The following is a 15,048-nucleotide window of genomic DNA, read 5'->3' as shown; positions in this document are numbered from 1 at the left end:
GAAAGATGGTACCTATGGTCCTACGTGCAAGGCAGTAAAGGAGACAGATTTTTGGACTCAGTAGGAGGAGGAGAGGATGGGATGATTTGAGAGAATAGCACTGAAACATATACATCACCATAATAGATAGCCAGTAGAGTTAGAACTTTACATTTTATCACAACTGTTCATTTACTTCTTTGTCTTCCCAAATATTCGAGGACAGTTTGACATCTCCAGACCCATATTTATTTTCCTAATCTAGATTTTAGTGCCACAGAACAAAAATAACTCTTCAAAGCCTGCCTTATGTTTTCACTCTTGCGAAGTAAAATTAACAAGGGTGAATGGGAGAAGCAGAAGAGGAGTGATTTATTTTTAGTGCTCTTCACTAGTTTAGAAAAAAAAATGTTAACTGGATAAATTAAAAAAGAATCTTGTTCTTAACCAGTAGGTATAATTTTTGGTTTTCTTCATTCGCCAGGTCAATCTATTGTACTTTGTTTTTGTTGGACTGTTTTGATTTCACTTATAGGTATATATGTATGTGTGTATATTCTATTATTTTAATTATTATTTGCCTAATTTTGTAACTGCCATTTTCTGAGGTTCATCTTTGGTTTCTCATTTTTGGGTATTTGTTTTGATCTCACTTAATGCCATAACAAACCACTTGTGAAATCTTTGTTCCTGACCAAAGATCAAGCCCTGAGCCTTTGGAGTGGGAGCACTGACTCCAAGACCCTAGACTACCAGAGAACTAACCCTGAGGAGTATCAAATAGTGAGAAGTCACACAAAGGAAACCACCTGAATACAAGACCCAGCATCACCCCACCAACAGTAGCACCCTGTGCAGAATGTCTCATCTAAACAACAAACAAAACAAAAATACAAACCCAATCATCAACAGACGGGATTACCACCTCACTCAGCCTTGCCCATCAGAGGAAAAACAAACTTACTCAGCACAAATCTCACCCTATCAAAAACTTTGAAAACAGATTGGAGAAAATGCAAAAATCAGTTAACAAAGACCTACAAGAATTAAAGAATAAACATATAGAGACAAACAATACAATTAGTGATATTAAAAATACTCTAGAAGGAATCAATAGTAGAATATCTGAAGCTGTAGCATACCTCTGGGAGGCTATCAAATACACCAATATTTGAATTATAGAGGTCCCAGAAGAAGAGAAAAAGAAAAGGTATGAGAAAATTTTTGAAGAGATTATAGTTGAAAATTTCCGCAACATAGAACAAGAAATAGTCATGTTCAAGAGGTGCAAAGGGTCCTGTACAGGATAAACCCAAGGAGAAACACACCAAGACACATATTAATTAAACTAACAAAGACTAAACACAAAGAAAGAATATTAAAAGCAGCAAGGGAAAAGCAACAAGTAACATACAAGGGAAATCCCATACGTTTAACAGCTGCTATTTCAGCAGAAACTCTTCAGGCCAGAGGGGAATGGCAGGATATATTTAAAGAAGAAAGGGAAAAATCTACAACCAAGATTACTGCACCCAGCAAGGATCTCATTCAAAATTGATGGAGAAATCAAAAGCTTTTTAGACAAGCAGAAGTTAAGAGAATTCAGTACCACCAAACCAGCTTTACAACAAATCTTAAAGGGACTTATATAGTCAAGAAATACAAAAGAAGAAAAAGATCTACGAAATCAATCCCAAACCATTAAGAAAATGGCAATAGGAATGGCAATAAATGGCAATGTATATCAATAATTACTTTAAAGGTAAACAGATTAAATGCTCCAACCAAAAGACACAGACTGGCTAAATGGATACAAAAATAAGACCCATCTATATGCTGTCTTGGAGAAGGAAATGGCACCCTACTCCAGTACTCTTGCCTGGAAAATCCCATGGATGGAGGAGCCTGGTAGGCTGCAGTTCATGGGGTCGCTAAGAGTCGGACATGACTAAGTGACTTCACTTTCACTTTTCATTTTCATGCATTGGAGAAGGAAATGGGAACCCACTCCAGTGTTCTTGCCTGGAGAATCCCAGGGATGGGGGAGCCTGGTGGGCTGCCGTCTATGGGGTTGCACAGAGTCGGACACGACTGAAGTGACTTAGCCGCAGCAGCAGCATATGCTGTCTTCAAGAAACCCACTTCAGACTCCAAGACACATATAGACTGAAAGTGAGAGAATGCAAAAATATATCCCATGCAAATGGGAAGCAAAAGAAAGCTGGAGTAGCAATCGTCATATCAGACAAAATAGACCTTAAAATAAAGAAGATTACAAGAGATAAGGAAGGACACTACATAATGATCAAGGGATCAATCCAAGAGCAAGACATAACAATTGCAAATATCTATTTACCCAACATAGGAGCACCTCAATACATAAGACAAACACTAACAGACATAAAAGGAGAAATTGACAGTAACACAATAATAGCAGAAGACTTTAACACCCTACTCACACCAATGGACAGATCTCAAAACAAAAATTGATAAGGAGACACAAATCTTAAATGATGCATAGATGAGGTGGATCTCTTTGATATCTTCAGGATATTCCATCCAAATGTAGAAGAACACACCATCTTCTTAAGTGCACATAGGACATTCTCCAGGATAGACCACATCTTGGGTCACAAATCAAACCTCAGTAAAATTAAGGAAACTGAAATCATATCAGGCATCTTCTTTGACCACAGTGCTATGAGACTAGATATCAATTACAAGAAAAAAACTGTAAGAAACACAAACATATGAAGATTAAACAATATGTTTCTAAATAACCAACAAATTACTTAAGAAATCAAAAAGGAAATAAAAAAATTTCTATAAACAAATGACAATGAAAACACAACAACTCAAAACCTATGGGATGAAGCAAAAGCAGTTCTAAGAGGGAAGTTGACTGCAATACAATCCTACCTCAAGAAACAAGAAAAACATCAAATAGACAACCTAACTTCATACCTAAAACAACTGGAAAAAGAACAAAAAACCCCCAAAGTTAGTAGAAAGAAAGAAATAATAAAGATTTGCAGAAATAAATGAAAAAGAAATGAAAGAAATAATAGTAAAGATTAATAAAACTAAAAGCTGGTTCTTTGAGAAGATAAAATTAACAAACCTTTAGCCAGACTCATCAAGAAAGAGAGAAGAATCAAATCAACAAAATTAGAAGTGAAAAAGGAGAGGTTACAACAGACAATGCAGAAATACAAAGGATTATAAGAGACTATTATGAACAACTATATGGCAATAAAATGGATAACCTGGAAGAAGTGGACAGATTCTTAGAAAAGTTCAATCTTCCAAGACTGAACCAGGAAGAAGCATGATACTGGATGCTTGGGGCTAGTGCACTGGGACGACCCAGAGGGATGGTATGGGGAGGGAGGAGGGTTCAGGATGGGGAACACATGTATACCTGTGGTGGATTCATTTTGATATTTGGCAAAACTAATACAATTATGTAAAGTTAAAAAAAAAAAAGAAATAGAAATTATGAACAACCCAATTACAAGCACTGAAACTGAAGCTGTGATCAAAAATCTCCCAAAAACAAAAGGCTCAGGACCAGATGGCTTCACAGGAGAATTCTACCAAACATTTAGAGAAGAGCTAATGCCTATCTTTTTAAAACTCTTTCAAAAAATTTCAGAGAAAGGAACACTTCCAAACTCATTCTATGAGGCCACCATCACTTGATACCAAAACCAAAGACAACACACAAAAAAGAAAACTATAGGCCAATATCACTGATGAACATAGATGCAAAAATCCTCAACAAAATTTTATCAAACAGAATTCAGCAACACATCCAAAAGCTCATACACCAAGATCAAATTGGGTTTATTCCAGGGATGCAAGGATTCTTCAATATATGCAAATCAATCAATGTGATACACCATATTAACAAATTGAAAGATAAAAACCATATGATAATCTCAAATAGATGCAGAAGAAGCCTTTGACAAAATTCAGCACCCATTTATGATTAAAACTCTTCAAAAAATGGGCATAGAAGGAAACTACCTTAACATAGTAAAGGCCATATATGATAAGCCCACAGCAAACATTATTCTTAATGGTGAAAAAGTGAAAGCATTCCCTCTGAGATTAGGAACAAGACAAGGGTGTTCACTTTCACCACTATTATTCAACATAGTTCTGAAAGTCCTAGCTACAGCAATCAGAGAAGTAAAAGAAATAAAATAATCCAGATTGAAAAAGAAGATGTAAAGCTCTCACTGTTTGAAAATGACATGATACTGTACATAGAAAACCCTAAGCATAGTATCAGAAAATTACTAGAGATAATCAGTGAATTTAGCAAAGTTGCAAGATACAAAATCAATACATACACAGAAATCACTTGCATTTCTATATACTAACTGAAAAATTAGAAAGAGAAATTAAGGAATCAATCCCATTCCCCTTTGTAACAAAAAGAATTAAATATCTAGGAATAAACTTACCTAAGGAGACAAAAGAACTGTACACAGAAAATTATAAGACACTAATGAAGGAAATCAAAGAACAACATAAACAGATGGAGAGATATTCCACGTTCCTGGGTAGGAAGAATCAATATTGTGAAAATGACTATACTACCAAAAGCAATCTACAGATTCGATCTCTATCAAATTACCAATGGCATTTTTCACAGAACTAGAACAAAAATTTCACAATTCATATGGAAATACAAAAGACCCTGAATAATCAAAGCAGTCTTGAGAAAGACTGGAGCTGGAGGAATCAATCTCTTGACTTCAGATTATACTACAAAGCTACAGTCATCAAGACAGGATGGTACTGGCACAAAAACAGAAATATAGGGTAATGGAACAAGATAGAAACCCCAGGAAAAAACTCATACACCTATGGCTATCTTATTTTTGACAAAGGAGGCAAGAATATACAATGGGGAAAAGACAGCCTCTTCAATAAATGGTTCTGGGAAAACTGGAGAGCTACATGTAAAAGAATGAAATTAGAACACTTCCTAATACCATACACAAACTCAAAATGGATTAAAGACCTAAATGTAAGACCAGAAACTATAAAACTCTTGGAGGAAAACATAGGCAAAACACTCGATGACATAAAGCAAGATCCTCTATGACCCATCTCCTAGAGTAATGGAAATAAAAGCAAAAGTAAACAAGTGGGACCTGATTAAACTTAAAAGCTTTTGCAGAGCAAAGGAAACTATAAGCAAGGTGAAAAGACAACACTCAGAATCGGAGAAAATAATAGCAAATGAAACAACTGACAAGGGGAGGATTAATTTCCAAAATATACAAGCAGCTCATACAACTCAATATCAGAAAAATGAACAACCCAATAAAATAGAGGGAAGAAGACCTAAACAGACATTTCTCCAAAGATCATACAGATGGCTAACAAACACATGAAAAGGTGCTCAACATCACTCATTATTAGAGAAATGCAAATCAAAACTACAATGAAAAATTGCCTCACACCAGTCAGAATGTTCATCATCAAAAAGTCTACAAACAATAAATGCTGGAGAGGGTGTGGAGAAAAGGGAATGCTCTTGCACTGTTGGTAGGAATGTAAATTGATACTGCCACTATGGAAGACGGTATGGAGATCCCTTAAAAAAATCTAGGAATAAAACCACCATATGACCCAGCAATCCCACTCCTAGGCATATACCCTGAGGAAACCAAAATTGAAAAACACACATGTATCCCATTATTCATTGCAGCACTATTTACAATAGCTAGAACATGGAAGCAACCTAGATGCCCATCAACAGACGAATGGATAAAGAAGTTGTGGTACATAAACACAATGGAATATTACTCGGGCATAAAAACGAATGCATTTGAGTCCGTTCTAATGAGGTGGATGAACCTAGAAACTATTATACAGAGTGAAGTAAGTCAGAAAGAGAAAGCTAAATACTGTATTCTAATGCATATATACAGAATCTAGAAAAATGGTGTTGAAGAATTTATTTATAAGGCAGCAATGGAGAAACAGACATAGAGAATAGGCCTATGGACTTGGGGAGAGGGGAGGAGAGAAGGAGATGTATGGAAAGAGTAACATGGAAACGTATTACCATATGTAAAATAGATAGCCAACAGGAATTTGCTGTATGGCTCAGGAAACTCAAACAGGGGCTCTGTATCAACCTAGAGGGGTGGGATGGGGAGGGAAGTTCAAAAGGGAGGGGATATATGTATATCTATGGCTGATTCATGTTGAGGTTTGACAGAAAATAGAAAATTCTGTAAAGCAATTATCCTTCAATTAAAAAAAGAATAAATTTATAAAAAAGAATCTTCTAATGAGACTATTCTCAAAAACTATTTTAAAATCTCCTAAGTACAAAAAACATATCTCATGAAAATCTACATGACCATAAACTTGACGATCCAGTTGATGTTCAAGTTAAATTGACAGGTATTATTGTTCATGAAATCAGAGTTAAAAATTTATATACACTGGATTAAGAACAAAACCCAGCCATCTTCTTATTTTAAAGCTTATTTCTGATTATATATGCAACATAGGGTATCCTTGAAATAGGCATGATCATTTTTTTGAGTTGCAGTGGATGAGGAAGGAAGAATCCACAGAAATTACACTCACCTGTCATGGTCTGTGTGATAAAATCCATCAACACAAATACCTTGGAGAAAATGCCAGGTGATGCCTTTCTCTGCTTATTTCTGAAAGGATTCCAAACTCTAGTACAACCAGCTGCCCAGGAAGTTATCCCAGCAAGAACCCAGACTCCATCATCTCTTCTACAAACAAGTGGGCCTCCAGAGTCCCTCTTTTATGGTAGAGAAAAGAGGAAATTTTAAAACAGTTACAAGTTAAAAATACTTTATCAGGTGCAAAAAGATCAGCCCTCATCTCAGAGAGAGAAGTAGTAGAAGCATAAAAACTCAATGGTCATTATTCATCAACGTTTTGTGTTCATCATTTTGTTTCTTCATCATTGGTTTCAAAGGACTATCCTTTTATTCAGATGTAAACTCCTTCCACTCACTCCACGCAATCTTGTCAAGCTAACCTTTAATTTCTCTCTTCCTTCTAGTCTTTTGGGAACAATTCAAAATCAATGGAAGGAGGAGGGGGAGTTCACAGATAAACGCTTAGATAGTTCACAGATAATGCTTCCACTATAGCATTCTAGGGAAGACTGGATCACATTCCAAGCCCACAATACCAGTGAATAGAGCCCCCAAGTTCACGCAATGGCTCAAGGCTTTTAAAATAGAATGCCTGGGAAACTTATTTTGTCCCAGGGGCTATATATAAAGGATCCATTGGCTCTGAGACTAGAGGATAAAGGAGCCACACTTTCAGGATCTTTTCTTTAATAATTCTTCATAACAATGTGCTGCTTTGAAAACACATGCCAATTGGTATCAGATTGAATCCCCACAAAAGGCACAGAAGTGACAACTTTATCCAGAAAATACTTACCTGTAAAGGATGAGACAGTAAGTCTACCTATATTCCAATTTAGAAAGCAGAATAATTGTAAATGTCTATCTCCTTCCTACCAAACTCTCCCTGGCCCTTATTCTGTCACCCCCTAGAAGAAAAATTAAACATCTTCCCAACAGAAAATTTTAGAGAGCTCCCCAATGCAGTTTCAAGCTGCTTGTCGGCAAAGAATAAAGACTCCCTGGTCCTCCATTTTAAGAAAAACAATTATAATTAAAGCTTAAAATCCACATCTATCACAAACTGGCCTCCCTTTCCTTTCTTGTCAGAGTTGGTCTTCTTTGTGAAGTTGTTGTGTTGGCCTTGGAATGTTGTCGTATACAACATCTTTAACCCCACAGTTACTGTAGCTATGCTGCTGCTGCTGCTAAGTCACTTCAGTCGTGTCCGACTCTGTGCGACCCCATAGATGGCAGCCCACCAGGCTCCCCCGTCCCTGGGATTCTCCAGGCAAGAATACTGGAGTGGGGTGCCACTTTCTTCTCCAATGCATGAAAGTGAAAAGTGAAAGTGAAGTCGCTCAGTCGTATCTGACTCTTAGTGATCCCTTGGAGATCCTACCAGGCTCTTCCGTCCATGGGATTTTCTAGGTAAGAGTACTGGAGTGGGTGCCACTGCCTATCTTTGGTCAAACTCTGTGTAAACATTGCATTCCTCACTAAAGCTTGAGAAAAGTTAAAATGTTTAACAAAAGGTAGAATGAAAAATAATCACAGCTAGCCTAATTCATTTGCCAAGGTGGTTATCTTGTTTGATTTCGTTAGGCTGGAAATGTTGAAACCACCTTCCTTGCCTGACCTCTTCACTCCCCCACAAAGAGGTACAGGGGTAAGAATGCACGTGGGATAGAAAAGAACTCTCTCAGCTCTGGTCAAGGAAAGTTTTTCAGTAGCAATCAGATGGAAAGATGAGGGAAAAGCAAAATCTTAAAGAAGTAACCCCTCAAAAGCAGCGCAGAAGGCACTCTCATCCAGGTGATAGTGGGTGAATAACTGGACTGGTTTATGCTAGGAGGACTAGTGCGCTGCAGTCCATAGGGTCACAAAGAGTTGGATATGACTGGGCAACTGACCGACAACAACAATGCTTATTACCTGGCAGGCATCCTTTTCCCCATCAGGAAAACTGGCACACAACATGTCCCTCCCCAGGGGAGGAAGGTTCATGCCCCTGAGCATGGCACCGCATCTTCTGTCATCCATAATGGGAACTTCCACTTCCTGTAGGATATTTGAATATTCTGATGCTGTGGAGAAGGGACTGGTTAGTTGGTCAACAACTGTCCCTACTTAAAGAAACCAATAACAAGCTTACAAGTTTAGAACTGGCAGATGTTTAACCAAAATGTAGAAGTAATTTTTTTTATAGCTCTGAATGATATTTTTCCCTAAAATCTTACACTAGTGACAAAGGGCTTTTTTTAAATCAGATTTTTAATGTAACATAGGCAATTGTTGGAGAAGGCGATGGCACCCCACTCCAGTACTCTTGCCTGGAAAATCCCATGGACGGAGAAGCCTGGTAGGCTGCAGTCCATGGGGTCGCTAGGAGTCGGACACGACTGAGTGACTTCACTTTCACTTTTCACTTTCATGCATTGGAGGAGGAAATGGCAACCCACTCCAGTGTTCTTGCCTGGAGAATCCCAGGGACAGGGGAGCCTGGTGGGCTGCCGTCTATGGGGTCGCACAGAGTCGGACACGACTGAAGTGACCTAGCAGCAGCAGCAGGCAATCGTAGCTTCTCTGAATATATGTTTAAATGTTTCCTCAAGAGGAAAACTTTAGTCAGTAAAGGCAATATTTTGTAACGTTCTTCGCTTTTTAAAAAACACAATACCAAAGATAAGGAAGCTGAACTATTGTTACTTTACTGTATTCTTCATCTATTATATTTACTTCCTATTCCTGACCCTGATACACCTGACCAAAATGGCAGCAGAGGAATTTTATGTAGAGCCTTTAAGTATAGCCTTTTTTTGGTGAAGACAAGCAGAAGTCTTCCCTGAGTTAGAACTCAGAGAGGATAAAACAAGGATAAATGTATTATTTAAGACCAACAAAATTCCTGATTCCAATGGGCATGTAAAGGAGCCTAGAAGAAATATTACATTCTTTTGATGTCTCTTACTCTCTGAAATCTTGCCCCATCCACTGGCCATGCAAAAAATTCCTTCTTCAAATTTATCACCTCTATGGGGAATACAGATTGGCTGAACAGTAGTTCCTGAAAAAAACAACAATAACAAAAAATCATAAGAGTCACAGACAAGTGATCCTAAATCTATTTGGAAACTGACATCTCGTTGATGTCATAGCTTTCACAGTTTCTTCCTAAATGTAAGTAATGATATTTTAAAGGTTTTTCTTCTCTCAAAAGAACTATCCCATATTTATAGAAATTTAGAAAGTGCAAGTAAGGAAAACAACTCATTGTTAAAAGTACCAAAATGACCTTCCCCAACTACCAACATTTTAGGATGTGCCCTTGTTCTTAAGGGGCTTCCCTCACAGCTCAGTTGGTAAAGGATCTGCCTTCAATGAGGGAAACCCCAATTCGATTCTTAGGTCAGGAAGATCCTCTGGAGAAGGGATAGGCTACCCACTCCAGTATTCTTGGGCTTCCTAGTGGCTCAGCTGGTAAAGAATCCACCTGCAATGTGGGAGACCTGGGTTCGATCCCTGGGTTGGGAAGATCCCCTGGAGAAGGGAAAGGCTACCCACTCCAGTATTCTGGCCTAGAGAATTTCATGGACTGTGTAGTCCATGGGCTTGCAAAGAGTCAGACACAAATGTGCGACTTTCACTTCACTTCACTTGTTCTTAAGGGATAGTTTTTCACTCAAGTAATTGAGCACTGTTATGTGGAGAAGGCAATGGCACCCCACTCCAGTACTCTTGCCTGGAAAATCCCATGAATGGAGGAGCCTGATAGGCTGTAGTCCATGGGGTTGCTAGGAGTCGGACACGACTGAGCGACTTCACTTTCACTTTTCACTGTCATGCTTTGGAGAAGGAAATTGCAACCCACTCCAGTGTTCTTGCCTGGAGAATCCCAGGGACGGGGAGCCTGGTGGGCTGCCGTCTATGGGGTCGCACAGAGTCGGACATGACTGAAGCAACTTAGCAGTAGCAGCAGCAGCAGCATGTAGCAAGCGGTCTTCTAGCCCTCAGTAAATGATCAGGAAAAATCCCTGCCCTGACAGAATGTAGATCTGGGCATGAATAAGTGTGAGTGAGAGAGAAAGAGAGAGTGAGTTTGTGGTGAAGTACAAGTAATTCTAATAATTTAGCTATCAGGTAATATGTGCTCTGATTTAAAAAAAAATCAGGAAAGGATAAGAAGGATGATAAGTCTGGGGATTAGGGAATATGGCAAGGGAGATGCAATTTGTAAAATGGCAGTCATGCCAAGTTCCTTTGAGCAGAGCATTGAATAAGTTGAGGAAGAAATCATATCTGTGGCAGTCATATCTGTGGAAAGTATCTGAAGAAGAAAAAAACAAAATGGAAATTTCCCGCAGTGGAATCATGTCATATATGTCTAAGGAACAGTGAGGATTCCAGGATGTCTGGAGCAGACTAAACAAAAGAAATTCTAGTAAAAAATGAACAAAAAAAGAGGTTGGCTACAGGGTTAGGATGATGGATGATGTCAGCTAAGAATACTGATTTGCATCTGAGTGTAATGGAGAACCACCAAAGTGTTTTGAGTAGACTAATATACTCTGATTTACATTTCAAAAGTATTATTCTGGCTGCTGGGTTAATAATAAAAATTAGGGATGCAAGAGAGGAAGTTGGAGATGATTCAAGAGACCATTCAAATTAACCCAGGCAAGAAATGATGGGAGCCTGGAGCAGGATGTAGGAGAGGAGAGGGTGAGACAGAAGCAATAGACTTTTTCTGATGGATTCGATATAGAGTGTGAGAGAAAGAAGAATGAGCAATGAGTATGGTCAGTGTCTCTATTTAATTCAACTATTGTTACCAATTCCAATTATGTTCATATCTTTAAGTTTTATTGACTCCATTTCAAGTCTTCCTTTTCAGTTAATAGTTTCTTGTTAGTCATTTTTTATAGACTTTTACTTATTTAAACTTAAAACTTACTTTGTAGTTATGTATATCATTTTAACATCTGTCATCTTGGAACGTCTGATTCCGGTTGATTACTTTGCACTCTGGTGGCAACCTTCTCTGCATGCTTTTAATTGTGTGTGCTCTCAATCACTAACGCTCTATGGGAGTACATTCAAGCTGAGACTTAAGGTTCATGTCTTCAAAGAGAATTTACTGCCTTTGCTTCTGCCAGAAACCCAATTACTCACCTGGAACAACTTTAAAATCTTGGCTTAGAGTTTTGGGGACAGGCAATGTGAATGCCAGCTGCAAACCTGAATGAATGCTAGCTCAGGAAAATAGATATTTCTGAGAGCCCTCCATCCAGGGCCAAGGTTCAAGCAGGTGAATTTTCCTTATTCCCTCACTTTATGTGGCATATTTTCCTGTCTCTTTCTCTTCCTCTTGTAAAGAATCACCTTTCAAGAAGTCCCAGGTTACATACATGGGAGGTTCCAGTCAGACTCCCTGCTCCCATATCTTACTCCCACGCATGCATGGGAGTAAGTTTCCTTCCATGGAAAGTTAAGGTTATAAGTTCTTAAAGATCATTTAGATGCTTCAACGGCAGTCACTTAACTTCAGTGTCTGGCTAACTCCTTTGAATTTGTTCTCTTTCATTGTTTTTAGTCACTGAACACTTCCCTTTCCTGTATTTAAAATAGGCTTTTAATATTTTGTCTAGAATGCTTAGATTATCTGTACTGAGAATGGTGTCAAATATCTTGTCCATAATAATGACAGAAAGGAGAAATCTGAGGACATTTTCAAATGTCCCATACTCCTTGGTTAGAGATGAGTACAGGTAGATGGTCTAGAATATTGCCCAGCCAAGACACTGGAGTACTTAAAATGCTGATTAAGCATACATAAGTCGTGGCTGGTACTTATAGCCTGTGCAGCACTTTTTATATGTTATAGATTAAACAAAATTATTTTTAAGGAAAAAAATTTAGCCATTCTAATATTACTATATATATATACACACACACAGAGAAATTAAAGTTAACTGGTAAAAATTAATAAATATAGCTTTTTTCGTTACATCTTTTGTATTCTAACTCTCCCTACTTACCAAACTTGACTTTGAGTTTTAGATACAGCAGTGCAATATTAAAACTCATATATCCAAGTCTGTTGTATTCAGGATGGATAATAATTTTTGAGACAGGAATATTCTGTTCCTCCTTATCCTTCTGAAAGAGGTTGTACTCCCCAGCAGTCACTGTCAGACTCTTAATTTGCTTCCTAAAACCAAACAGAAATCTTTCAGTAAGTATAATCCTTTCCTCTAGAAAAGACTGTCTTGATTTCATGTAATTAACATGATTAATGTATCTTTAGGGATTTCCAAATCTTAAAAGAAGATGTACTTTATTAGCAATTATTACTATTGTTATAATTTCTATAAATTATAGCTATCTATAAAAAGTCATGGTTTTCAATCATGGAGTGTTTACATTCTGTGAACTCTTCTACTGTCACTCATCGTTCTGCATAAAATATTCAGGTATCTTTTGTACATAAACCAGTCTCTCTCTATACGCTCTACCATTTTAAACAAGATATAAAAGTTGTTCCTACTGTCCTTTTTCTCCTATTAGCACCCTCTTTTAATAGTATTTTTCCCTCCTAATTACTGAAAAGTAGATTATTAAAACATTGGCTTATTCACTTAACATTCGATGTTAATACTTTATTAGAATCAGTAACCATCAACCCACCCTCCATTAACTCTACAAATCATAGATTATGTGTGGAATCTTTGAGGTCTCCGATTAATAGAGTAGAAAGCACAAGAAATCTTGGGCTACACACAAGCATCTGGGAATCAGGAGTCAGTCAGCAGGTAGACCAGATGGAAAAAATTAAGAAAGGGACTAAGGTTGAACGATGCATAGTATTTAGCGCATTGACTGTCCCAGTCCAGTTGCCATGGATCAAGGTTTGATAAGTAGTGGAAATCCACAACTTACTCATTGAGGCCAATCAGGCAATGTACTGCTGTAACAACCAGATCATCTTGAATCAAACTTCCTCCACAGAAGTGGTGTCCACCTAATTTCAGGGAGACCTGCCCAAGAAAAAAGTTAGGAACACAACTAATATACATCTCCACATAGATGTCATCTCCTTCAGAAACATTTGAAATCAACTCTTCTAATATGATGTCACATTAAGATACTGATACATTCAATAAACTGGTTAGTAAGAGATTTCTTATGAAGCAAACTTTGTGACAGTGAGGTCAAGTGGGGGTCCATTGTAAAATTACCTGTTAAGCTGGAGTTATGGTATCTAAAAATAGAGAAATAATTCACCATTAGCTCATTAAGAAATCAATGTCTTTATCACACTCACCTGCCATGGGTGTCCACCAACTGTTGAATTTCTCCAACTACTAATTCTAGAGAAGAACCTAGATTCCAAGACAGTTTCTATACTTTTCAAATCAACTGCATGAATTCCGTACTTCAGTCCTGTGTGGGAGAGCATATGTGTCACACACACACACCGCTCCTCATGTCAGGGTTCATTTTATCAAGATTTCCATTCTGGGGTTTTGTTCCCCCAGTGCAGATGTTCACTCAGGGGCAGGCTGCCCCCTTTTCTCAAAATATCCCCGACCTGAGACTGTCCTAGTCACACCTCATTGACTAGCACTTGCCTGGTGACTCTCTCTGCCCTTTGCAGCCTGAGCTGCCTCAACAAAAATAGACCTGGCCACTGAATGAGGCCCCTTTCCCTCTGGTGAGGGATTCGGGGCTTTCCCTGGGAGGGTTGCTCCTGCTGCTGCTAAGTCACTTCAGTCGTGTCCGACTCTGTCCCACCCCATAGACAGCAGCCCACCAGGCTCCTCCGTCCCTGGGATTCTCCAGGCAAGAACACTGGAGTGGGTTGCCATTTCCTTCTCCAATGCATGAAAGTGAAAAGTGAAAGTGAAGTCGTTCAGTCCTGTCCGACCCTTGTCAGACTCTTTGAGACCCCATGGACTGCAGCCCACCAGGCTCCTCCGTCCATGGGATTTTCCAGACAAGAGTACTGGAGTGGGGGTGACATTGCCTTCTCTGGGAGGGTTAGCATGGCATAATTTAGGTGGAATGAAAGATACTGGAGAACATACACTGCTCTGAAACAGAGTCACTGGATTTTAAGTTACTTCCACTTGATTATCTTTCCTTGGAGGAAAATCTTTAGCACCAGCAAAGTTAACAGATGTGCCTAAAAAGTAGGAACTCCAGAATCTAAAAGATTTCAGAAGAATATTTGGCCCAGGCACTTCTTGGGCACACCTGGCCGTTGCTTTGTTGGCCTAGGGAAAGACACCCAGGACCTGGCTCACCTCGGCTGGGCGGGGAGTGGACCGCCAGCAACAGCAGCAGCAGGAGTGAAACAGCCCCGGGCAATGCGCGTATGGCTCCCATGCGTGGTGACCGGTCCATCTTCGCCCACACG

At 38.7% G+C, this 15,048-nt stretch overlaps 1 protein-coding gene across 1 annotated transcript in view; it reads right to left on the bottom strand.

Moving 5' to 3' along the window:
• Window positions 1-14,575, bottom strand: part of OVCH1 (ovochymase 1) — a 93,187-nt gene extending 78,612 nt beyond the window's left edge. The window contains exons 1-6 of the mRNA XM_059887272.1: window positions 13,954-14,575; window positions 13,569-13,666; window positions 12,668-12,840; window positions 9,601-9,696; window positions 8,565-8,716; window positions 6,495-6,787 (exon numbers count right to left, since the gene is read on the bottom strand). Of these exons, the coding sequence (XP_059743255.1) occupies window positions 6,495-6,787; window positions 8,565-8,716; window positions 9,601-9,696; window positions 12,668-12,840; window positions 13,569-13,666; window positions 13,954-14,088 (947 nt within the window). The 5' untranslated portion in view covers window positions 14,089-14,575. The remainder of the gene's footprint in view (window positions 1-6,494; window positions 6,788-8,564; window positions 8,717-9,600; window positions 9,697-12,667; window positions 12,841-13,568; window positions 13,667-13,953) is intronic.
• Window positions 14,576-15,048: the final 473 nt, after the last annotated feature.

The sequence above is a fragment of the Bos taurus genome, chromosome 5 (assembly GCF_002263795.3).
Source record: "Bos taurus isolate L1 Dominette 01449 registration number 42190680 breed Hereford chromosome 5, ARS-UCD2.0, whole genome shotgun sequence".
Classification (NCBI taxonomy): Eukaryota; Metazoa; Chordata; class Mammalia; order Artiodactyla; family Bovidae; genus Bos; species Bos taurus.
The sequence above is the reverse complement of the archived record's forward strand: the minus strand, read 5'-3'. Positions and strand labels throughout refer to the sequence as shown.